At 35.8% G+C, this 27,500-nt stretch overlaps 1 protein-coding gene and 1 pseudogene across 1 annotated transcript in view; one reads left to right on the top strand and one right to left on the bottom strand.

The window, feature by feature from the left end:
* The window catches only part of LOC125651993 (uncharacterized), a 9,112-nt pseudogene extending 1,011 nt beyond the window's left edge, over positions 1-8,101 (top strand).
* The window catches only part of LOC125651990 (threonine--tRNA ligase 1, cytoplasmic-like), a 48,809-nt gene that overhangs the window by 15,443 nt on the left and 5,866 nt on the right, over positions 1-27,500 (bottom strand). Inside the window, exons 5-12 of the mRNA XM_056166034.1 lie at positions 24,284-24,348; positions 18,905-18,983; positions 18,077-18,223; positions 16,498-16,596; positions 14,962-15,057; positions 14,709-14,779; positions 14,459-14,621; positions 12,359-12,496 (exon numbers count right to left, since the gene is read on the bottom strand). Coding sequence (XP_056022009.1) covers positions 12,359-12,496; positions 14,459-14,621; positions 14,709-14,779; positions 14,962-15,057; positions 16,498-16,596; positions 18,077-18,223; positions 18,905-18,983; positions 24,284-24,348 — 858 coding nt within the window. The remainder of the gene's footprint in view (positions 1-12,358; positions 12,497-14,458; positions 14,622-14,708; positions 14,780-14,961; positions 15,058-16,497; positions 16,597-18,076; positions 18,224-18,904; positions 18,984-24,283; positions 24,349-27,500) is intronic.

The raw sequence follows: 27,500 nt of genomic DNA, 5'->3' as shown, positions 1-27,500 counted from the left end.
GTGATTCTTGAATTTCTTTGTTACATGTACTAGGCCAAGGCTTCTGTTTTTTACTATTGATAAATCCAAAGTGCTCTAAACCTCGTTTTCCCGCCATCTTGATTGTTTTGACGGAGACTGAAAAATATTTATTTAGACTTTCGATCCAGATTCTAAAATTTTACTGGTTGCCCAAATTTTCTTCACTCGCGAAAACGCGACTTAATTATAATCTCTAGTCGTAAAATTTATTTTCTGGTCGCAAATGCGACCGTTTTACTCGCAACTTGGAGCACTGAGATATGATTGGAGCCAATAGAAAGGTACATCAGTTTAATTTCTCCACTTCCACAAATAGTTGATTTTGAATTCAATGAAGAAGAGGCCTATCAGTCACCTTAGTATTAGTTAAAGGTATCCCTAATTAAGCTCCAACTACAGAGACAATGAATTTTAATATTCAAAGTAGCGGGCTTTTAATACATCAACAACATTTTGATTGAGACCTAAATCACGAGGGTGAGTCAATAAGTAACCAGCCTAACTTATTTCCGGTTGAGATCCACCTCTTCTTTTTTGATGTAATTGCCCTCTAGTGTGATGCACTTAGACCAATGGTGTTCAAGTGCCATCAGCCCAGAACTGAAAAAGTCAGGGTCCTTTCCATTGACACTCCCCAACTGTCGTCACGACTTCTTCGTCAGACCGGAAATGACGTCCACAGATATCCTTTTTCAAGTTTGGGAATAGGAAGAAGTTGCTTGGAGCTAGGTCAGGTGAATAGGTAGGATGTGGTATTATTTCATACCTGTTTCGCTTTACAGCATCCATTGCAACTTTGCAAGTGTGGACTCTCGCATTGTCCTGTTGCAGCAAAATACCTTTAGAGAGTTTACCTCGGCATTTTTCATGGATGGCGCTTCTCAGCTGGTCTAGCAAGTTTGCATAGTACACTCCAGTTATTGTACTTCTCATGGGTAAAAAGTCCAACATAATAACGCCTTTTGCATCCCAAAATACTGTGGCCATCACCTTGCCAGCAGATGGTTGCATGTTGAATTTCTTTGGCCTCGGGGACCCAGGCCCTACCCACTGACGACTCTAAGCTTTATTTTCCGGCTCATAATTATGAACCCAAGTCTCATCAACAGTCACCAGACGCAAAAGAAAATCATCTTTTGACCTAAAATGCTTCAACAAGGTGCTGTATACTGATGCTCTGGTTGCCATTTGCTCATCGCTAGGGGATTTGGGGACCCAAAGGGCTGTCAGCTTGCGCATACCTAAACGATCATGTAAGATTGCTGATATGCTACCATGTGAAATGCCTAATGCCTGTGCTATTTCTTCCACCTGAATTTGCCTATCTAAGTATACCAGATCCCAAATTTTCTTACACATTTCTTCGTCGGTGGCATCCAGTGGGTGTCCAGACCTGACTTCATCTTCTAATTAAAAGATGTTCTACCGCGTTTGAATTCCCCAACCCAGAATTTAACTTGAGCATAAGATGGGGCAGAAGACCCATAAACATCAGCTAACTCGCTGTATATTTCCTTGCCTGTTTTACCTTTTAAATACCAGTAATAAATTATAGCACAGTACTCAACTTAAGATTAAAAGCATGCCTTTGCATCACTAACCATGTTTGACATTCGATATCTTAATATTAAAGAATGACTTGATACGTACGTGTGCAATTTTGTATCCAGGTATAAAACAAGTATTAAAACAAGGCATGAAAATCATTACCGTCTCAGTCAATCGGAAATGGGATAGGCTGGTTACTTAATGACTCGCCTCGTACTAGTGGAAAAACAAGATGTGTTTGTGAAACACAAATGCCCCCGATAATGGCCAATGTCACAAGGGCAAATATCTTGGTACCAGTAGAAAGATCTTGTCAAAAGAAATGCTCATGTACAATATGAAAGCTCTAATATTTACCATTTAGAAGCTATGACCAATGTAAAATGACCAATGTAAAAAAAAAATAAAAGTAGGTCAAATGTCAAGGTCAAAAGGTTCAATACCAACGGAAAGGTCTTGTCACAAGGAATACTCATGTGAAATATCAAAGCTCTATCTCTTATTGTTCAAAAGGTATTAGCAAGGTTAAAGTTTTCAAAAAGTAGGTCAAACTCCAAGGTCAAGGTCACGGGGTCAAAAATGTTGGTACCCACGGAAAGGTCTTCTCACAAGGAATACTCACATGAAATATCAAAGCTCTATCTCTTATTGTTCAAAAGCTATAAGCAAGGTTAAAGTTTTCAAAAAGTAGGTCAAACTCCAAGGTCAACATCACGGGGGTAAAAAATGTTGGTACCCACGGAAAGGTCTTGTCACAAGGAATACTCATGTGAAATATCAAAGCTCTATCTCTTATTGTTCAAAAGTTATTTGCAAGGTTAAAGTTTTCAAAAAGTAGGTCAAACTCCAAGGTCAAGGTCACGGGGTCAAAAATGTTGGTACCCAGGGAAAGGTCTTGTCACAAGGAATACTCATGTGAAATATCAAAGTTCTATCTCTTATTGTTCAAAAGTTATTAGCAAGGTTAAAGTTTTCAAAAAGTAGGTCAAACTCCAAGGTCAAGGTCACGGGGTCAAAAATGTTGGTACCCACGGAAAGGACTTGTCCCAAGGAATACTCATGTGAAATATCAAAGCTTTATCACTTACTGTTTAAAAGTTATTAGCAAGGTTAAAGTTTCAGACAGAATGACAGACAGGACAAAAACAATATGCCCCTCAATCTTCGATCTCGGGGGGCATAAAAATTCTTTGATCTCTCTTTATTCTTAATCAAAGGCATAGTTTAATATATTAAACAAGTGTTTGAATTAGTGATGAAACGATTTCCGCTGCCGATCAATTGTCGTTCCTTCAGAGATCTATGATGCTACTAATTGATTACAAAATAAAATTCGTTGACATTGTTACCCCCCCCCCCCCCCCCCCCCCCCCCCCCCCCAGAAATCCATAAATCACTTCAATTTTGTTCAGATTTTATTATCTGTATGTCAAAGGCGATCAAAAACAAGCGGGAGAAGTGAAGGATGGTAAAAACAACAACATTCAACAATCAGACAAGGGAGTCTATCTCTGATATCTTTGAGACGTTGTGATTATAAATAAATTTCATTACTTGATATACTCAAATTCTGATTTATTTACCTGTGAACAAAAGAAGCAAGAGGTACTGTGAGCAATGCTCACTAAGAATACCCCCCCCCCCCCTTACCCCCAAAGCGTTTTGTTAATAGGTATTTAAATTACCTCTTGTGAAAAAGAAAGGGCATGATAAAACCTTGGGTAGTCTCTTCTCTAGAAGTGCGCTTGACCTTTAATTGACCTTTTTACCCAAAAATCCATAGGGAACATCTACGTCCCATGGGGACAACCCGATTCCAGTATACCCCTCCCCCCAAACTTTGTTGCGGGGGGTATAACAGAGAATTAAAATATTTCCATGTTTAATGATTGTTATCTATTTTGAGGGAAAAAACCCCACTTAAATGACAATTTCGATTATAATCGATTATCAATCAATTACATGCCTGTGTCCCATTATTACTGATAATTGATTAGTTTTTGGCCTGACTGCCCATCACTAGTTTGAATACTCAATTTGTTAAATATCGTGTTCAGTTTGCCTTAATGGTCATAGCACACTCTTCTTGAGTTTCAAACCTCAGTGAATTGTGGTTAGTAATGGAATGTTTAGAATTTCTTGCATTCATTGACAGTATTCAATGTATTGAAACAGAAAAACATTGATTTTTGAAATAAAATTTTGATTGAGAGATATGCCTCGAATGATTGAAAATGATCGTTTGCATGCTATAGGGATGCTTGAAGCTGGGATGTTTCAAAGCATTATGTGGGATGGAAGTTAACGCTGTAATGCTTTTATATGGAGACGATATCAACAAATCGGCAAGTTACTTATATAAGGAGTCGTCACATTTGTGTAATTGATTTCAATCGGCTTCTTTGACCGCTAGAAGCATCCCTGAGCATCGACGGATAAGTCCTCGTACTGTAAGCAACAGATTACAAGAGGTCAACATCCGTCCTTGACATCCTGCTATCCGTCCTGTTCTGTAGGCGTCACCGTGTTGCGAGGTTAGCCTGGTGTAGGAGGCATCATCATTTCAATAACAGAGATTGGGTGGAACTCTGTTAACGGATGAGTTGAGATTTCACCTCAACAGCAGAGACAGTTGTGTTTGGGCTTACCATTGTGCCGGAAAACGCGACATTGACATTTGCGTTATTCAGCACTGCCAATTTGGCGAAGGATCAAGCATTATGGTCTGGGGCAGAATTACAACACATGTAAGGACCTCTTTGGTGACAGTGGGGAGCAACTTAACCAGCGTACACAATCGTGGTGATATTATACGTCAGCACGTTATTCCATTCATTTACAATAACCAGCGTAACGTCAGCAGGACAACACACGACCACACACTGCAGTGTTGTTAGTGACTATTTACAGCAGCAAACCGTGAGTGTGCTTCCCTGACCAGTCACATCACTGGATTTATCACCTAGCTATTAACCTATTATAGAACATGTTTGGGATATAGAGTGACGTTTACGTCTACATTGGGCACTTTACGGTGTTCTCTGCTGTGTATATGGTGGAATATTCCCCAGGCATTTCTGTATAACCGGATTCGTTCAATGCATAGGTGTGAAGAATGCATTGGTGTAAATGCAATATGGTGGTCATACAAACTTTTGCACCCCCCCCCCCCCCATTTCAGTTGCTGTTCGTATCAACTATAATGGACATAATCCGTGATTTGATGTTAGAATTGAAAGACAATGCATTAAATCAAATAATGAGATACATAATGCAACATAATATTTTGTATATGAATCTATAAATAAAATTACTAAACTAATCAGTTTCTTTTTTCCGCTAGTATATATCATATTCCAACTAAAATTCATTGTCTCACCAGATAGGCTATATAGTCCTTAAGAATTATCTGTAGGTCAGTTTTTAACCCGGGCTCCTCACGGGCATCTACACTGTCTATAGTAAATTGCCGTAGTGGTTGTTTCCAAATGACGTTTGGATACAGTGACATATGTACTACTTCATTTGCATAGATCTGAATAAAGTTGCTCTTTATTTTAGATGTAACCAACGTGTGAGAATCAAGGAATGGCTACTGCCACCACCCAGGCACAGGAACTCATCACCTGTGACCTAAACTGTGTCAAGCCCGTCCAGCAATTCTGTAACAGCTGCCAAGTCGGTCTGTGTGCAGACTGCATCAACAAACATGTCAACAGCCTAAAGTCAATGAAGCATGACATCGTTCCCTTCACAAAGCGCACAGTCCAGCTGGTGTTCCCTCAGTGTACGTCTCATTCCCACCAGAGATGTGAGGCACACTGTCAACAGTGTGATGTCCCGGTCTGCATTATATGTGTCACAGGTCCACATAAAGGTCATGATGTTGTGGACATGTCAGACATCATTGCCAGAAAGAGAGAAAGCATCAAAAGAGAAACAGAAGAAATTGAAAGCAATATCATTCCTAAGAACAAGTCATGCGATGCAGATGTTGAAAAGAAAATTTCCAAAACCAAGGTCCACTACTCTGATTTAGAAAAAGAAGCTAAAGATAAAAGAAAGAAATGGCACTTAGAAGTAGATGACATCTTTGACAAACTTGAATCACTGATCCAATCACTCAAAGATCAAGGAATTATGATTCTGAAGTCATGCCAGTCCCAACTCAGAAGTCAAAATTCCAGTATGACCCAAACTGTTCAAGAAAACAAAGAAATCCAACAAAGTGTCTGATGTCAACAATTACAAATCCAAACTGACTGAATTCAGAACCATTCCACAAGTACCTGATGTAATGTCACCCTCTCTCAAAACAAACACAGTCCAAGGGAGAGAACTCAGCCTAGAATTAGGAGAATACAGGGCCATACTGACACAGACAACACTATAACTACCCAGTCTGACAGATGAAGTCCTCTATCTATCTGTTAAGGAGTTATTGAAAGAAGCCAAAGTGATTGCAAACATTCCAACAAAAGTCAAACAGTTACTTAGAGTAGCCTGTGTTGGATCAGATAGAGCCTGGATTAGTGGAAGAGACAAAATGATACACAGTGTGGACATACATGGAACTGTACAAGACACTGTCACCAGTACATGTAATCAGTTCCCTAGTGACATTACAGTGAACAGACAGGGAGAACTGATTTACAGTGATTATCAGAATAGAACTGTGAACATTGTCAGACACGGGAAGACAGAGACACTGATCACCACACCACAGGGCTGGCATCCATCAGGACTGTGCTGTACCAGATCAGGGGACGTCCTGGTCAGTATGGTTACTACTGATGATAATTATTACAAAATTATCCGTTATCAGGGACAGAGAGTGACACAGGAAATAGATAAAGATGAACAAGGCAATTCAATCTATCAAGCAGGGAAGTATGGAGTGTATGTGACAGAGAACAACAACGGGGACATCGTGGCTTCTGATGAAAATGCTGACACAGTGGTAGTGGTGGACAGGAGAGGAAAAGTCCGATTCCGATACAACGACAAACCACCAGGGGGAAAGAAATCATTCAGTCCAAGACATATAGTGACCGACTCTATGGGTCATATCATTGTGACAGATCCTAACAATACCTATCTACACATTCTAGATCAGAATGGACAATTCATTAAATATGTGGACAATTGTGGATTAAATAACCAGATTGTTGGACTGAGTGTGGACAGTGAGGGGAGGTTGTGGGTAGGGTTGTTTGATTCAGGAGAAGTGAAAGTGATCCAGTACATGAAATAAACACCGAGAGAATCATGTATATTGATGTGTCAGTGTACTGTGATGCGTGGATTTCTTAAGATTTTAAACTACAGCTTTACTCTATGCATATTGAAGTCATGGGAACCCTAAGAAAAACATCAAAATAGCTATAACAACCGCACTTATCATAAACGAGTGATTAATTTATTGGATTAATTAGTGCAGGCATCAAGTCTGTAGTACTGGGTATTACCATACAAGCTTATCTACAGAGAAAGAGTCCAAGGAAGAATGAAAATACACTTTCATAAAGCCGTACTCAAGTACCAGGCCTCGGGATCACGAATGTCTAAGTCAACTCAACAGTTGTTTCTGACTCAAATCTGAGAATTTTTCTCAAATTGCAGAGTTGAACTCAATAAAGTGTGCCATGAAAATTGAGTCTTACTCAAGTTGAGAAAATGCTTGAGTTCTTCTAAAAAACTTGAGTTTGCTAAATGTAAACTTGAGTCCAAAGTTTTTGTCATGACTTGTTTGGTTGAATTTGATGTGAATTTCTGGACATACTACTGGAGACAGGAGCATTAATTCTGAGGATAAGATTTCCCAGTGTTACCACATTTGTACATATCTTTTTTATATGCGACGTGATAACCAATGCTTTGATTTATTTAACACAGAAAAAAAATCAATATAGAACTAATTTTTTGAAATTATCATGCAGTATTGTAAATGTGTTTCTAATTTCATTTCATAACCTTCAATAAGATACACAGTGTTCTCTCTGCTTGACTTGCTGCTAGGTGGCGCTATGAATAGCCATATAAAAAGCCTCCCTATTGAATTTCACTCATTCTTCAATTTGGCTCGCAAGGTCACACTGAACCTTGGAATATTGATACGGACCACTGCAGGTAGTGAATGTCACGTGTTTGGTTAGTTTTACTTGACTTTCTCTGACCTCTCTTGCTTTTATGAGGAGTATATCGGATGTTTTAAGTATTCCAGACAGCTCTATGTCTTTTTCCAACTGGTTGAGAGAGCAAACCAGTCGCTTGAGGTCGTGTTCACCACCGGGTCTACATGAGCGAGTTTCTAGGCGTGATGGTCGCCATTTTGATAACGGTGAAACCCCAAGTAGTGGGCACACCGGAGCCCCAACTCACAGTAAAGGTAGAGCACGCACAAGGAGAGACTCTAGTACGAGTTTAGCTCCAGTTCAGATTTTAGGTCTAGCAGTGATTCTAGAGCTTCCTCACGAATTTCCCAGAAGTCGGGTTCAGAATCCATTAAATCCAGGAAGTATTGTTCAGAAAATGAAAGTAAAAATATACCTGTATGCAGTGTCTTGTCAGAAAGTGTTGAAGGTTATGAAAGGTTTGACATTGACAGTGATGTCAAAAAAGATAAATTAGAGGACGATTTGATAGAATTTGTCGTCCTTTTTTCACAAAGTTTTTTAGTGATGAGACTCTTAAGATTTTAGACAAATATCCCGTTCCTGATGCAGGGGACCTTAAGGCATTAGACACCTTTATCTGCCCATTACTCGAGAAGAGAAACAAACAGTTTGATAAAGGTGCTGATACAAGTGCACAAAATATCCAGTCAAGAGAAAGTCATGGGACCACTTTCCAATATGGAGTATTTTGGAAAGTATGCATGCTGCTTCAAGTGATTCACATGAAGTGGGTAATGTTGACATCATTCACATGTGCTCTCTATACTGAAGCAGATCGACAGTTAAGTCTACTGGGACAGGTCAGTGTAGCAATAGATCACCACAGAAGAGTCGATGCTACCGTTAAAATTACAGGAGATTACAAAAGAGCAAAAGCTATCTTAGATGAGAACGCTGATGTATCAACAAGTGGCAGCAAACTCTTCGGTGATAAGTTCATAAAATTCTTTAAAAAGACGGGGAAGAGACACAAGGAAGACAATGAGGTTGCTGATGCATTTCAGCCAGACAAAAAGAAGAGAAGAAAGTGTGTTTAAAATTCATCTTCATACCAAGCCAAGATTCAGACAGACAAAAAGAAGAAAGTCTTATTACAATCCATCTTCATACAAGGCCAAGATTCAGACAGTTCATTCAGGATGGGCCCTCCAGTAGATTTAAGGAGGGCCAAAGATCTGGGTACAAGTTCAGTAAAACCAACCAGAATTACAAGAAGAAATACGGGTACAATACCTCAAATTATAGAGAGGGGAGGAACTCTTACTTATGCAGAGGAAGAATCGTACAAAACTCAAATCACAGAGAGAGAGGAGGAACTCTTAATTATGCAGAAGAAGAATCGTACAATACCTCAAATTATAGAGAGGGGAGGAACTCTTACTTATGCAGAAGAATAATCGTACAAAACTCAAATCAAAGAGAGAGGAGGAACTCTTAATTATGCAGAAGAAGAATTGTACAATACCTCAAACAAGAGGCCCAAGGGCCTAGAATCGCTCTTCTGATAAATTGTACAACCCCAGCATTTCTATTCTTAGCCTCTTAGTATTCTAAATCTTTAGTTAAATCCTAAGAATTCAAAAAAAGTAGGTCAATGTGACCTACTTTTTGGTTTACACATTTTGAGAACCCAAGAAATATCAACTGACAAAGTTTGATGATTTTAAGCCAATTAGTATCTGAATATTGAAATATAGCTGTCAAATTCCAATCGTAGGTCATGGTGACCTACTTTTTGGTCAGCGAACTCCGAACATGCAAGACCCATCAACTGACAAAGTTTGATGACTGTAGGTCAAATAGTATCTGAAATATATAAATATAGCCGTCAAATTCCTAAAGTAGGTCAAGGTGACCTACTTTTTCGTCAACACCCTTCAAACATGCAAGACCCAACAACTGACAAAGTTTGATGACTGTAGGTCAAATAGTATCTGAATTATATAAATATAGCCGTCAAATTCCAAAAGTAGGTCAAGGTGACCTACTTTTTGATCGACACCCTTTGAACATGCAAGACGCATCAACTGACAAAATTTGATGACTGTAGGTCAAATAGTATCTGAAATATATAAATATAGCCGTCCAATTCCAAATGTAGGTCAAGTTGACCTATTTTTTGGTTGAAAAGTTTTGATGATCATAGGCTTCAAAGTGTCCAAGATATGCATCAAAATTAATTTTAAAATAAATACCTGCAAAATTCAAAAAGTAGGTCACCATGACCTACTTTTGAGACAACTTGACACAAAGTCCTAAGATGCATCAACTGTCAAAATTTGATGATCCTAGTCCTTATAATGACTATAATATCAAAGATTTAAGGAAATATAAATTTAGGTCAACTTTGAAGTGACCTTGAGACCACGCCCTTTGCCCCAGGGTAATGCCTTGAACAATTTTTAATCTACAACATATCCTCATCCTTATGTGTAAGTTTGGTGATAATCTGCCCAGTGGTTCTTGAGAAGAAGTTTTTTTAGCAACCACTACTTTTGTATGCATTTTCCTGATTATCTCCCCTTGTTAAAGGGTCACATCCCTCTATTTAGTAAGTATGAAAGCCCTTAGGCCAATGATACCCTGTAACAAATTTGAAAAAAATTGGCCAAGGGGTTCTTGAGTTATAGCCCTTTTTCTAAAAAGTTTACGCACACTGCACACCGCTCAAATGGCCATAGCATTAGCTCTTTGAGCCTTCGGCTCAGAAGAGCTAATTATAGAGAGGGGATGAACTCTTAATTATGCAGAAGAAGAATCAAACTCATTTTCTGTAACAAACCCAGAACAAGAGGTCCAAGGGCCACATCGCTCACCTGAGTTACCTTGGCCCATATCTGAAGACTTTCCATATATATTTGCATGTAAAACCTTAGTCCGTATTGTGGCCCCAACCTACCCCTGGAGGTCATGATTTCTACAAACTTGAATCTGCACTATGTCAGGAAGCTTTCATGTAAATCTCAGCTCTTCTAGCTAATTGGTTCTTGAGAAGATGATTTTCAAAGATTTTTTCTGTTTATTCCCACGTAAAACTTTGATCCCCTATTGTGGTCCTAACCTACCCCCGGGGCCATGATTTGAACAAACTTGGATCTGCACATAGTGAATGCCACGTGTTTGGATAGTTTTACTTGAATGTCAGGAAGCTTTCATGTAAATCTCAGCTCTTCTGGCTCATTGGTTCTTGAGATGATGATTTTAAAGATTTTCCCTATATATTTCTATGTAAAACATTGATCCCCTATTGTAAAACCTCCAAACAGATTCCTTCCGTATCAACATTTCAAGATGGAAGGTCTGTTCATGGTTCAAGATCTAATAGTAAAGGACTGTTACATATGTGCAAGATAGATCTAAAAGATGCCTATCTAACAGTCCCCCATCAGTCTAAAGGATCAAAAGTGTTGAAGATTTCTATGGAGAGGGGAGCTGTATCAGTTTTAGATGCTTCCATTCGGTCTGGCCTCTGCCCCAAGAATCTTTACCAAACTTTTGAAGCCAGTTGTAGGTCTTCTAAGAAGGTTAGGACTAAAGCTCATAATCTACTTACACGACATTCTTATTCTAGCCAGAAACAAAGAGAAATTGGTTCAAAGTCAAAACACAACCCTTTTTCTCTTGCAGATGCTTAGTTTTATGATAAACTGGAAAAAGTCCATGTTAGATACAGTTCAAATTATTTCATTTCTTGGCTTTGAAATAAACTCCTTAAACAGGCTCTTTTGGTTCCTATTGTGTGTAGGTAACTTACCCTCGAGGAACATGATTTTTACCTACTTGAATCTTCCCTATGTCAAGAAGCTTTCATATCTTAAATATACTAGTAAAAGTTCGTTTAAAGCAATTTTTCAATTTACAAGTTAATTCTGAACACAATTAAACAGTTTCTAGTGTTTAGCACCAATGATTTTGTTTTACACATGCTATTTGATATCAAGCAATCTATATGTAAACAAAAACATGGCACGAGCCTTGTTTGCATACCTCGACAATTGACATTCAAAAACACAAACTACCGATGAATTTTTTAAATGAAAATCTCTATCAAAGTATTTAATTGTGATTATTTTAAAAATATCATTTGATGGGTTTGTATTTTTGCTTCCATTTATATGATATAAACAACAGTTATAAATCAATTCCTATTTGTTAATCATAGACATCAATTCATATATTGAATCAAGTTCATTTGATTAGATGGATATCAAAATAATATAATGAAGAAATACTATGCCTTAAACACCACTTTTGTTTGCTTGAGAGAGAGAGAGAGAGAGAGAGAGAGAGAGAGAGAGCATGAAATTTTACCCTCCATGTGACACCTTGAAAATACACTGTGACACTCCGTGGACACACCGTGTTATGCAGAGGGCTCTCACACAGAGATTGCAACTTCAAAGGCACCGACGTTTTTCTAGGCCCATGGTGAAGCATGGACTTTTGGTCCACGGGGGCCTTATGTTTTTCAGAGAATACTCATGGCCTGTACTGTATGTCACTGTTTCCTACAGTGCTGCATATGATAATCATATTATGTCACTGTTTCCTACAGTACTGCATATCTTTATCATACTATGTCACTGTTTCCTACAGTGCTGTGTATATCGTACCTTTTCTGCTGCATTCCACATCTCGATTTCCCCCAAGTAATTCTCCGGTCGAGTAGAAAGGAGCAGTTTGAAAGTGAAACCAAACACATCATACACAGTCTTCAGAAAATCTAAGCATCCAGCTATCTCCTCCTTAATCTGCAGAGGGGAAAGAAAAACAATTTCAAGATAAAGTTGAACGTTTTAATTAAAACTACCTGTAAATTCAACCTGCAAATAGAATAGTACAGTGTCACAGTTTCATTGTAAAATTCTGACAATATTTTCATTTGCAATGATCTTTATTCCATATCCCATATATTTCCTCGAGTCCCAATGCAATTTAATCAATACAAAATTTGATATCCCAAAGTATGCATTGGATTAGGCAGGTTTCTTGACCTGAATGACAAGTGTGTCCAAGTAGCGCAGAGGTAGTGCTCTCGCTTCTCACCGCTGCGACCCGCGTTCGGTCCCCGTGATCGACAGTGGTTGTATGTAAGCGGGTATGGTGGTCGTCCGCTCGGACATGTAGGTTTCCTCCGTGTACTCCGGTTTCCTCACACATAAATGACCCCCTAGCGCAAACATCTGTGCATCAAAGGACCCCATAGGAAATAAGCTTTCAAGCTTTTATGGGTTATCCTTGGAATTTATGTATGTATGTTTGTATGTATGTATATACCGAATAAATATTTATCTTATTTTTATTTAAGTTGTCTGAGACCACCTGCCAAACCAAACTACAGACCACCACAAACCATTACATGACCAGTAATCAAGTGATCATCACAGACCATTACATAACCAGTAATCAAGTGATCATCACAGACCATTACATTACCAGTAATCAAGTGATCATCACAAACCATTACATAACCAGTAATCAAGTGATCATCACAAACCATTACATAACCAGTAATCAAGTGATCATCACAAACCATTACATAACCAGTAATCAAGTGATCATCACAAACCATTACATAACCAGTAATCAAGTGATCATCACAAATCATTACATAACCAGTAATCAAGTGATCATCACAGACCATTACATAACCAGTAATCAAGTGATCATCACAGACCATTACATAACCAGTAATCAAGTGATCATCACAGACCATTACATAACCAGTAATCAAGTGATCACTACAAACCATTACATAACCAGTAACCAAGTGATCATCACAAACCATTACATAACCAGTAATCAAGTGATCATCACAAACCATTACATAACCAGTAATCAAGTGATCACTACAGACCATTACATAACCAGTAATCAAGCGATCACTGCAGACCATTACATAACCAGTAATCAAGTGATCATCACAAACCATTACATAACCAGTAATCAAGTGATCACTACAGACCATTACATAAACAGTAATCAAGTGATCATCACAAACCATTACATAACCAGTAATCAAACGATCATCACAGACCATTACATAACCAGTAATCAAACGATCATCACAAACCATTACATAACCAGTAATCAAGTGATCACTACAGACCATTACATAACCAGTAATCAAGTGATCACTACAAACCATTACATAACCAGTAATCAAGCGATCACTGCAGACCATTACATAACCAGTAATCAAGTGATCATCACAGACCATTACATAACCAGTAATCAAGTGATCACTACAGACCATTACATAACCAGTAATCAAGTGATCACTACAAACCATTACATAACCAGTAATCAAGCGATCACTGCAGACCATTACATAACCAGTAATCAAGTGATCATCACAAACCATTACATAACCAGTAATCAAGTGATCATCACAGACCATAACATAACCAGTAATCATCACAAACCATTACATAAACAGTAATCAAGTGATCACTACAGACCATTACATAACCAGTAATCAAGTGATCATCACAAACCATTACATAACCAGTAATCAAGTGATCACTACAGACCATTACATAACCAGTAATCAAGTGATCACTACAGACCATTACATAACCAGTAATCAAGTGATCATCACAAACCATTACATAAACAGTAATCAAGCGATATCTAAATAATAATACAACAACAAAAGGAACAGTGTAAACACTAATTTGATAATTACAAAATCTATTCAGTGATTAACTGACCTGTTCTGGTTGACAGAAGATATGGGCGTCGTCCTGTTGGAACCTTCGTACACGCGTGAGACCACTGAGAGCTCCCGACAACTCGTTTCTGTGTAACACCCCAAAGTCAGCCATTCGAAGTGGTAACTCACGCCAAGATCTCTGACGATGGTCAAACATCAAACTGAAAGTCAGAATAATAACATATTCAATGTCATCCTAATCTTGCAGATGGAGAAATGGGTTTCTTAATAATTGTTACAGTACTTACCAATGTCCTGGACAATTCATTGGTTTCAGACCATATTTTTCTTTTTCAACATCAAACTTGAATAAATTATCCTGAAAAAATAGAAAAATGACAACTTGTCAGTACAGTACTGTAAACCAAATATAGACAACATTGACAATGGAATTTCTGAGTACTAACAGAGTAGTATATAGACAACATTGACAACGGAATTTCTGAGTACTAACGGAGTAGTATATAGACAACATTGACAATGCAATTTCTGAGTACTAACAGAGTAGTGCTGCCAGTGGCCCGACCTCTCCCAGAGCTTGCTGTTGTAGATGTTCGGAGAAATCACTTCCTGGAATCCCCGCTTCCTGTATTCACCCTGTTAAACACACACATGTAACGTTAAGTCGTGTAGATCATACAAGTCACATTAAGTCAGTTAAACACACACAAGTCACGTTCAGTCAGTTAGACACACAAAAGTCACATTAAGTCAGTTAGACACACAAAAGTCACATTAAGTCAGTTAAACACACACAAGTCACATTAAGTCAGTTAAACACACACAAGTCACGTTAAGTCAGTTAAACACTAGGGCTGGATCAATATATCGATTATCAATATACATCGGCATTTTTTAGCGATACGATAACCGATACAGCGAGTCCCGTATCGTTTGATATATTAAGAGTGGTTATTAACGTATCTTAGAGCGAGATTTCATGAACAAGTTAACAAATAAATTGAAAATATACGAACGAACTATCTAAATGTCATTTGCTCCATGGCTGCATACAACGCAAACATGTGTCGAAAGTGTGCGCGTGGTGACGATACCATGGTCTCAGTTTTTAAATATTACATATTTGTAGCTTGAAAAAACCAAAGTGTAACGTTTGTGGAACAGGGGTCATAAGCTCTGGTGGTACAAGTAATTTAGCAACATATTTGCGATGACATCATAAAGCTAACGGTCAGAAAAATGGCAAGAAATATATCAATGAATGATATATGTAGTGATCAGAGTCGAACGTGATATGCAGTCACAATTTTTGTATGAAGAAATATATGAACAAATAAATGAAGTTATAATTCATTTGTGAATATTCATCCTGAAAATAATTTCCTCTGCTGCCTTAGACTTACAGCGGGAGATATTGTATCAGCAATTAGGGTTTGTTTAAAGCCAGAGAATGTGGATGCCCTTGTTTTCATGAAGAGAAAAATATGTTAACAATATTGATAAAAGCAAGTAGATAATGATTTCATGCACAATTGTCTTTTATGATAGATTAATTCAAGCTAACACTATATGCAAATGAAACAAAAAGAATAGGTGAAGCTTTATTTTTGTTATTATTTAATCATTTTAATCCTCAAAATTAAGTGTAAATGTACTTATATTGTATCGTCAATACGTATCGCATATCGTCTCTCTGCCTTGCAATACGTATCGTATCGAAATTTTCCGAACAATACCCAGCCCTATTAAACACACACAAGTCATTTTAAGTCAGTTAAACACACACAAGTCACACTCAGTCAGTTAAACACACACAAGCCACACTCAGTCAGTTAAAAACACACACAAGTCACACTCAGTCAGTTAAACACACACAAGTCACAATTATGTAAATCACACAAGTCAAGGTCAAGTCATGTGAAACAGACAAGTCGTTACAAAACCAAGTACATGAAATAATGCATGAGCAGCAAAAACTGAGATGATCAATATTTCATCATGTATAATATACACAATTTACCTTGATAAATTCCAAATTATCAAACCTTCATTATGTGTCACACACAGACATCTCACCTTGATAAATTCCATCAATGTGTTATAAATATAAGCTCCATTAGGTAAGAAGAAACAACTTCCTGGACTCATCTCATGGAAAAAGAAAAGCTCTTGTTCCTGAAAAGAAATTTTCACATCTCTTTATTGCTATCTTCAATATCGATTACTTTCATGTTGTAAATTACCACCACAAAGTATCGTGTATTGTGTAGTTTTTTAAAATGTTTATCATTCCTTGGTTTGAGTGATTTATTTCTCAACAACAATTTGATAAGAAAGCTTCTTCCTTTCAAGTCTATCTCTTTGGTAATACCAGTATGTACAATCTATCTACTTGTTAATACCAGTATGTACAGTCTATCTACTTGGTAATACCAGTATGTACAATCTATCTACTTGTTAATACCAGTATGTACACTCCATCTACTTGTTAATACCAGTATGTACAATCTATCTAGTACTTGTTAATACCAGTATGTACAATCTATCTAGTACTTGTTAATACCAGTATGTACAATCTATCTACTTGTTAATACCAGTATGTACAGTCTATCTACTTGTTAATACCAGTATGTACAGTCTATCTACTTGTTAATACCAGTATGTACAGTCTATCTACTTGTTAATACCAGTATGTACAGTCTATCTACTTGTTAATACCAGTATGTACAATCTATCTACTTGGTAATACCAGTATGTACAATCTATCTACTTGTTAATACCAGTATGTACAATATATCGGCCGTCTCCGTCTCCAACATTTAACCCTAAGGTTTACCTAACAATCTAAGCATGCATGTATTTTGCATTTCCTACTAGCATGTCAAAACAAAAAGGTACTTTCCTTATAAATTTTATCTTTGACATTTAAAAACACAAATTAAATCCATTACATTATATCTGCTCTGTTTTATGTCATCAGTTAATGATCAATTTACCAGGTAAAAGGGGGGAGGGACATTAAGCCCGAATTCTTAGTATCTAAACATACACAATTCTTCTCTGAATTTATTTCACGACACAAAGATTACTTGGGTTCAAAGTTTATATATGCAAATGTTTTGATATTTTAATCAGCTAATATTGCAAGTTATTAAGGAAAAACCACATCTATGTACACTGTACATGTGCAATAATTACACAACACTGGTTCAACACAGTTATCAATGTCTACTATTGTTTTGAAGTGTGAATAAATTTACTGATTCCCAATAATTTTATGGAGATAACAAAACTAATTATCTTCATTACAAAATGAATAAATATATGAAAATATACATTTATAAAAGTGCAATATTAAATACCCACCTTTTATTGCAAGTTGTCATCATCGTTACCACAATTTCATTTTATAAACCAAAGAGATATATGTGTTTGCCCAACTATCTATTTTGTATTGCTTATAGGAGTTATGAGATTGATCACTGTTCGTTATCTTCACCTTGCATACAAATAATATATTCAATAAGGTTTTTAATTTTATCCTGGGAGAATTTTGCTCTAAATTTAGGAGACTTGCCCTCATATTTTTTGGATGTACACACTGCATAGAACGAGGTTTTTATCAGGACGTTTTTCTAATATTCAGTAGCCTGACCTTGCCAATTTTTCTATGATCTCTTTTGGCAGCCTCCTCCTGGAAGTGTTTCCACTCTTTGAGCTGTTTGGGGTCGGGGAATGAGATTCCGTAAATTCTCTGTAAAGACTCTGCATCAGCCTTTCCCTCCCAGTAAGTGGAGGAACTCTGTAACAAAAAATGTCACTTTTAATGAGACTCTGCATCAGCGTCTTTCCTCCCAGTAAGTGGAGGAACTCTGTAACAAAAAATGTCACTTTTAATGAGACTCTGCATCAGCGTCTTTCCTCCCAGTAAGTGGAGGAACTCTTCAACAAAAAAATGTCACTTTTAATGTACAAAATATGACAGATGCATCACTTTTTAACTGTACACATAACTCTCCCAGTAAAATAGGTGCAGTTGAATTTCGTTATCTCGATACTGATATCTCGCATACCATGGATATGTCGAAGTGATTTGGAAGTCCTAACCACTTATTCTTTAAGTATCTTATCCTGGATATCCTGAATATCTCGAATTCCCCCTGGTCCCATTGAGTTCGAGATAACGAAGTTTGACTGTATACGATAACACAGATGCACTACTCTATAAAAGTACATATGACTCTCCAAGCACATGGTAAGACAGAATGCATTTAGAGTACTTTTACTGACATGTTTTGGATAAAAATCTGACATACAATTTTCAGGTAACAATATGTCACATGGTAAAACTATTTTGTTTACCTTGGTAACAATGTCACACGGTAAATCTATTTTGTTTACCTTGGTAGCAATATGTCACATGGTTAAACTATTTTCTTTACCTTGGTAACAATATGTCACATGGTTAAACTATTTCGGTTACCTTGGTAACACTGAAAGACTTGATTTTCCCCGTGTGTCTGACATGAGGCCCTCTACACAGATCTATCAATGGTCCACATCTGTGAAATAGAAACCAAACTGATCACAAATATTTCTCTTTACAATAGCCGACACACTTATAATGCACAGTAAAACACGCTTATAATGAACATGCTTATAATGAATTCACACTTATAATGAATTCACACTTATAGTAAACACACTTATAATGAATTCACACTTATAATGAATTCACACTTATAATGAATTCACACTTATAATGAACACACTTATAATGAATTCACACTTATAATGAACACACTTATAATGAATTCACACTTATAATGAACACACTTATAATGAATTCACACTTATAATGAACACACTTATAATGAATTCACACTTATAATGAATTCACACTTATAATGAACACACTTATAATGAATTCACACTTATAATGAATTCACGCTTATAATGAACACACTTATAATGAATTCACACTTATAATGAATTCACACTTATAATGAATTCACACTTATAATGAACACACTTATAATGAATTCACACTTATAATGAATTCACGCTTATAATGAACACACTTATAATGAATTCACACTTATAATGAACACACTTATAATGAATTCACACTTATAATGAACACACTTATAATGAATTCACACTTATAATGAACACACTTATAATGAATTCACACTTATAATGAACACACTTATAATGAATTCACGCTTATAATGAACACACTTATAATGAATTCACACTTATAATGAACACACTTATAATGAATTCACGCTTATAATGAACACACTTATAATGAATTCACACTTATAATGAACACACTTATAATGAATTCACGCTTATAGTGAACACACTTATAATGAATTCACGCTTATAGTGAACACACTTATAATGAATTCACACTTATAATGAACATGCTTATAATGAATTCACACTTATAATGAACACACTTATAATGAATTCACACTTATAATGAACACACTTATAATGAATTCACACTTATAATGAACACACTTATAATGAATTCACACTTATAATGAACACACTTATAATGAACACACTTATAATGAATTCACGCTTATAGTAAACACACTTATAATGAATTCACACTTATAATGAACACACTTATAATGAATTCACACTTATAATGAATTCACACTTATAATGAATTCACGCTTACTGTGAAGTGATATTTATTCCCGTATGAGAGGAAAATAACAGAATTTTTATTGGATAAAACAAACTTTGGTTATAACGAATTGTTTGGTTGCCCTGTAGATTCATTATCCATATTTTACTGTATATTTATAAACACATGCATAAGGTGTGTAGAATTCCATTATGGACAGCTGTTAAAATGCATCAGAAGAAACTGCAGTCCAATAATTATATCCTACTTACTTGTAAACAGTAGAGCTACTTACAGACCCTGAAGCGTGCTACTTCACCTCCAAAGTGTTTTGTTCCGTGCAAACCGTTCACCGTTCCATGCAGACCGTTCAGTGTTTCGTGCAAACCATTCACCATTCCGTGCAAGAATTGTTTCGTTTCGTGCAAACCGTTCACCGTTCCATGCAAACTGTTTTGTCCAAGAATCGTTCCGTGCAGTAGCCACGCCTACAGAAGCGTGCAGACCGTTCAAGCCACGCCCCGATAATCGTGCAGGTCATTCCACTATGGCATCCAAGAAAGGTGGATGTAGATTGTCGCTCAGAATTCGATCAGTTATTTTGAATTTAAACAAAGCTGGACTATCCAAGAATATGAACAATGGTGGAATCAATCTTCACTTTAGGATGAATTCTAACAGTCGAATTAACACAGGATGATTGAAATTTGGACTACATTTTTGGAGAAATATACATGTAAGCCACTATGATGACCCTTTCATATGTATACATTATGTGCAGATATAAAATATAGTCACTATTCGTGATATATTTTTATAGGCTATATACATGATTAATATCTGTTTTGTCAATCAATAATCGAACACCAATATCATAAATAAAATGTTGATACAAAGCATATTTACTGGAGTTCAATAAATCCCATATTTTGTTTGTATGTTTCTTTTTTTCACGCATTCTTCCGTCAATTATTGTATACGAATTAAAAAATCCACATTCACTTCCTCCCAGAAATGACCAAAACCTAATAAATGCAAAATTTTAGCGCTTAGTTTTGCTAGTCATTATTATCAATTGTTTAGTCATACCAATATTGCTTTTAAGTCATTCCTAATTTTCTTACAAGTAATACACAAAGGAAATCTACAGTTCTGCACATACCATATTATGTTAACACTATCTTCTTTTGTTCCCAGGGGCGTCCAGGAATGGGGGGGGGGGGGGGGCAAACTTTATACATGTATGAGGCAGGGGGTCTGGGAGCCGCCTTGAGACCCCCAGTGGGTCCAGGTTGAAGCCCTGCCGGCAGTTTCTGGATGTTACGGATTCTATAGGGCTTCAAATATGTCTCATATGTAGTCATTTTTACTATTTTCGTTCATTTTTGATGAGGTGAAATTGATAAAATCATGCAGATTTTAAGGTTTTTCTTTTAATGTGACTTTTCCTAATAAAATAACTCAATAAAAAATGAAAAGATTTTGTCATTTATTTCTCTGAGAGTGGAAGAAATTATTTTATTGAATACACTTTCCTAAACAAGAGACCACGATTCACCTTAAATTTTAAATTTTAGGGGGACGCGCACTGGCTGCGCCCCTTTAAATCCGCCACCCCCCCCCCCCAATAATTTGAATGAACATTTTCGACATCTTATGCGTTATGAAATCCCCAAATTCCGGCACTACATGTATAGATATGTAAATACCCTATAGTTTACTGTTAGTATTACAAATTGCACTAACTGTTTGCATGTCAAAATAGCAGTTTCGAACAACCTGTTGCAAATAGCTTTCAGCAGTTTTTTCTCTCCCCTGATCAGGAACATATTTCTGGGTTTTCAAACATTTTCCTTATAAATGAAATCAAACACCTACATGATAAACTTGTTTGTGCAACATAATTCCAATTAACTTGTAGTTTGCGTAATTTAAAGTAAATATTAGTCCACATTTATATTGTTTTCACATACACCTTTCATGGCTGGTATTGTCTTTCTGATGCTAAGATATTGAAGCCCTTGCATTAAAAGGTCTCATCCTGTAAATTTATCACCTCACCTGTCTTGGGTACTGGAGATACATCTTGTTTTAACGATTTAATCACCGAATACCTAGTACTTCTACAGGGAACTTTAAAGTAACATATACAATTTTATTTAATTTTGTTGATCAAATTTATATTCATTTTACGTTATTGATATATATATATATATATATATATATATATATATATATATATATATATATTAAAAGAAATAGAATAAACAGTACACAAAGTTAAAAATTTAACGCAAGCGCTTTCATTTTATAATCCTCAGGCGTTACATTTTAAAATAGTTTTGAAATGGTTTGATGTCATAAAGGCGTCCTAACATTTCACGTACATAACGACGTCATAAACGAATGAAGGGAAAAGGATTTTACGTTAAGCATATTATGACGTCATAGATAATAACAGTAAACATATTTTTATGACGTCATAGATAATAACAGTAAACATATTTTTTATGACGTCATAGATAATAACAGTAAACATATTGTTTAATGTATAATGTAACGCCTGAGGATTATAAAACTATTTTAAAATGTAACGCCTGAGGATTATAAAATGAAAGCGCTTGCGTTAAATTTTTAACTTTGTGTACTGTTTATTCTATTTCTTTTAATATTTATACCGGACACTGTGATTTTTTTTAAAAACACAATTTGGAGATATATATATATATATATATATATATATATATATATATATATATATACACACACACACACACATTTTACATCACTCATTTGTTCCAAGTGATTTCGAAAGAATGGAAAACCATTTTACAATGGAAAAAAAACTTTCTATAGTAGCATGATTTTATAATTTGTACATTTGAATTCTCAAATACGTTTCACTGTTCCTTTGTTATTTCAACACAGAGGTATACATATCTTGTATTTTAAACTTGTAAACATATTAGCCCACTTTCCTATGTAAAGAATTACTTTTTCCATTGCTGCATGTATGTACTTGTAAAATGCGATAATGAGAACAGATTTCACATAAAGAATTCAAATAATACTTACAGGAGAAAAACAGATACTTTCAAGTTGTCTTCAAAGATAGGTGTGGTGAGAAGAGTGAAGAAGGGGTTGTTAGAAGACGGAAGAGGGGGTTGTTGCTACAGCAACGGTGTACCCCGTTACAGGTGTATGAGCTTGGAGATCCCAATTGTTTTGATTGATCCCTTCGTTCCAAGTAATGACAGGTGACAATTTTCATCTACAGGTTAGCACAAAGCCCATGCGTATGGGTATACGGACTCCCAGAGATGGCATGACTGACGAGAACCTCTATTTTATCTGTTGCATTACTGTACATTTATAAAAATGCGTCTTTATTCATTTTCTTTCTCTAAGAAATGTGTAATTGGTTTTCCTCTTTTTAAAAAGTGTCTTGAAATATACAAATTACACGTGCTTTTTAACACTACGATCACTCAGACTGATATGCATGCATATAATGAAACAGAAGCGAACTTTGTTCTTTCAATTTGAATTAATTTAATAAGATATTGTTTAAAAGCATAAAATAAAAATGCAAGTTGATTAATTTTCATTCTACAACGATGAGGTTTTTGCATGTCTTTCTCTTTTTCTCGACGTGTGTATATTTCGTTACCTGATGTCCGACAGTCTTTGATTAATCTTTATTAATTTTACACAATTATTGTAATCAAAACAAAAGTAATACCATGTCGGGCAGGTATAATATTCATTACCATTTTTTTCTTAATCATTTTTCTAAGTTTATCATTACATGTAAATGTATTATACATATATATCATGGTTTAGATCTGAATCAGGCTGAGATAATTAAAGCGTGCAGGCCACGCCTACCGTTTCATGTAAACCATTCACAAAGTGTGCAAGCCACACCTACTGTTTTGTGCAAATTGTGCAGACCGTTCAGGAACTGGGAAGCGTTTCGTGCAAATCGTTCCGTGCAAACCGTTCAGCGTTTCGTGCAAGAATTGTTTCGATCCGTGCAAACCGTTCAGTGCAAGAATCGTTTCGTTTCGTGCAAGTGGTGTAGTAGTACGCTTCAGGGTCTGTACTTCTAAACAGTAATGGTACATATACTTACTTGTAAATAGTAATGGTACTTATTCTAAACAGTAATGGCACTTACTTGTATGGTACTTACTTGTAGATAGTAATGGTACTTACTTGTAAACAGTAGTGGTTGGGGTAGTCACTCGTTCATTTAGAATCCTCTGTTTGAATTTATTATACTACAACAACAAAAACATGGAACATCAAGTAATGGAAATATACACACGTGTGTATAACTATTATTACATACTATTTATTACTGGGGGAGGGGGACATTAAAATATACACACTTGTGTATAACTATTATTACATACTATTTATTACCCGGGGAGGGGGACATTAAAATATACACACGTGTGTATAACTATTATTACATACTATTTATTACTAGGGGAGGGGGACATTAAAATATACACACGTGTGTATAACTATTATTACATACTATTTATTACTAGGGGAGGGGGACATTAAAATATACACACGTGTGTATAACTATTATTACATACTATTTATTACCAGGGGAGGGGGACATTAAAATATACACACGTGTGTATAACTATTATTACATACTATTTATTACTAGGGGAGGGGGACATTAAAAATACACACGTGTGTATAACTATTATTACATACTATTTATTATCCAGGGAGGGGGACAGTAAAATATACACACGTGTGTATAACTATTATTACATACTATTTATTACTAGGGGAGGGGGACATTAAAATATACACATGTGTGTATAACTATTATTACATACTATTCATTACCCGGGGAGGGGGACATTAAAATATACACACGTGTGTATAACTTTTATTACATACTATTTATTACCTGGGGAGGGGGACAGTAAAATATACATAAACATGTATTTATAACTATTATTACATACTATTTATTACCCGGGGCGGGGAACACCAAAATGTACACACGCTTTTATCACCATTAATTAGGTCTTTCCACCTTTCTGTGGAAAGACCTATTGATATTCTTCTGTTTATTATTATTATTATTATTATTATTTTTCCTCCCCGTGATTTTGAGTTTCAAGATTTATCGAAAAGATTTATAGTCCATAAGAATGTACTCCTTAAAAGATTTTGGCAGTTCACCCTGCGTATATGAACTTTGACCCCTCAAGGAGTTATTGCCCCTTTTGCAATAAAAGCTTGTTATCGCTACTCCTCCGAAACCGTACACCGTAAAGATACCAAACCTTCAATAATATCTTCGACTAGTCAAGGAGACTCTTCAATCTATTCATTGCGAAATGATTCTTCGACCCCTTTTATGAGTTATTGCCCCTGAAAGTTTTTGATTTTTACAAATAATTGAAAAAAAATTAAAACCATTTATCCTAGAGACATGGGACTAACTGCATTAGAATCTTCATCCTTTGACCTTTTAATTTATATCAAGGTCAAAGGTCAAGGTCATTCAAAATGAGAAATTTAGCTCTTTTTATATCTCTTTTGTCTTTCAACATATACTAAATATCATTGCATCTTTAGTATGTCCTTTTAAATCTATTTTAAAGATTTAATTCCTGTACCTTAAGACTGACACTTTTAAAAGTTATTGCCCCTTAGAGTATTAACCTTGTTATCGCTACTCCTCCGAAACCGTACACCGTAAAGATACCAAACCTTCACCAATGTCTTTGACTAGTGAAGGAGACTCTTCAATCTATTCATTGCAAAAAGATTCTTCGACCCCTTTTATGAGTTATTGCCCCTGAAAGTTTTTACTTTTTACAAATAATTGAAAAAATTTAAAACCATTTATCCTAGAGACATGGGACCAACTGCATTAGAATCTTCATCCTTTGACCTTTTAATTTATGTCAAGGTCAAAGGTCAAGGTCATTCAAAATATGAGAAATTTAGCTCTTTTGATATCTCTTTTGTCTTTCAACATATACTACATATCATTGCATCTTTAGCATGTCGTTTTAAATCTATTTTAAAGATTTAATTCCTGTACCCTAACATTGACCCCTTTAAAAGTTATTGCCCTTTACAGTATTAACCTTGTTATCGCTACTCCTCTGAAACCATAGACCGTAGACACACCAAACCTTCACCAATGTCTTCAACTATTCAAGGAGACTCTTCAATCTAGTCATTGCCAAAATATTCTTCGACCCCTTTTATGAGTTATTGCCCCTGAAAGTTTTTGATTTTTACAAATAATTGAAAAAAATTAAAACCATTTATCCTAGAGACATGGGACCAACTGCATTAGAATCGTCATCCTTTGACCTTTTAATTTATGTCAAGGTCAAAGTCATTCAAAATATGAGAAATTTAGCTCTTTTTATATCTCTTTTGTCTTTCAACATATACTACATATCATTGCATCTTTAGTATGTCGTTTTAAATCTATTTTAAATATTTAATTCCTGTACCCAAAGATTGACCCCTTTAAAAGTTATTGCCCTTTACAGTATTAACCTTCTTATCGCTACTCCTCTGAAACCATAGACCGTAGAGACACCAAACCTTCACCAATGTCTTCAACTATTCAAGGAGACTCTTCAATCTAGTCATTGCGAAAAGATTCTTCGACCCCTTTTATGAGTTATTGCCCCTGAAAGTTTTTAATTTTTACAAATAATTGAAAAAAATTAAAATCATTTATCCTAGACACATGGGACCAACTGCATTAGAATCTTCATCCTTTGACCTTTTAATTTATGTCAAGGTCAAAGGTCAAGGTCATTCAAAATATGAGAAATTTAGCTCTTTTTAGATCTCTTTTGTCTTTCAACATATACTACATATCATTGCATCTTTAGTATGTCCTTTTAAATCTATTTTAAAGATTTAATTCCTGTACCCTAACATTGACCCCTTTAAAAGTTATTGCCCTTTACAGTATTAACCTTGTTATCGCTACTCCTCTGAAACCATAGACCGTAGAGACACCAAACCTTCACCAATGTCTTCAACTATTCAAGGAGACTCTTCAATCTATTCATTGCGAAAATATTCTTCGACCCCTTTTATGAGTTATTGCCCCTGAAAGGTTTTGATTTTTACAAATAATTTAAAAAAATTAAAACCATTTATCCTAGAGACATGGGACCAACTGCTTTAGAATCTCCATTCGTTGACCTTTTAATTTATGTCAAGGTCAAAGGTCAAGGTCATTCAAAATATGAGAAATTTAGCTCTTTTTATATCTCTTTTGTCTTTCAACATATACTACATATAATTGAATCTTTAGTATGTCCTTTTAAATCCATTTTAAAGATTTGATACCTGTACCCTAAGACTGACCCCTTTAAAAGTTATTGCCCCTTACATTATTAACCTTGTTATCGCTACC

This window comes from Ostrea edulis, chromosome 5 (genome assembly GCF_947568905.1).
Source record: "Ostrea edulis chromosome 5, xbOstEdul1.1, whole genome shotgun sequence".
NCBI classification, from domain to species: Eukaryota; Metazoa; Mollusca; class Bivalvia; order Ostreida; family Ostreidae; genus Ostrea; species Ostrea edulis.
This window is presented reverse-complemented; position numbering and strand designations above follow the sequence as displayed.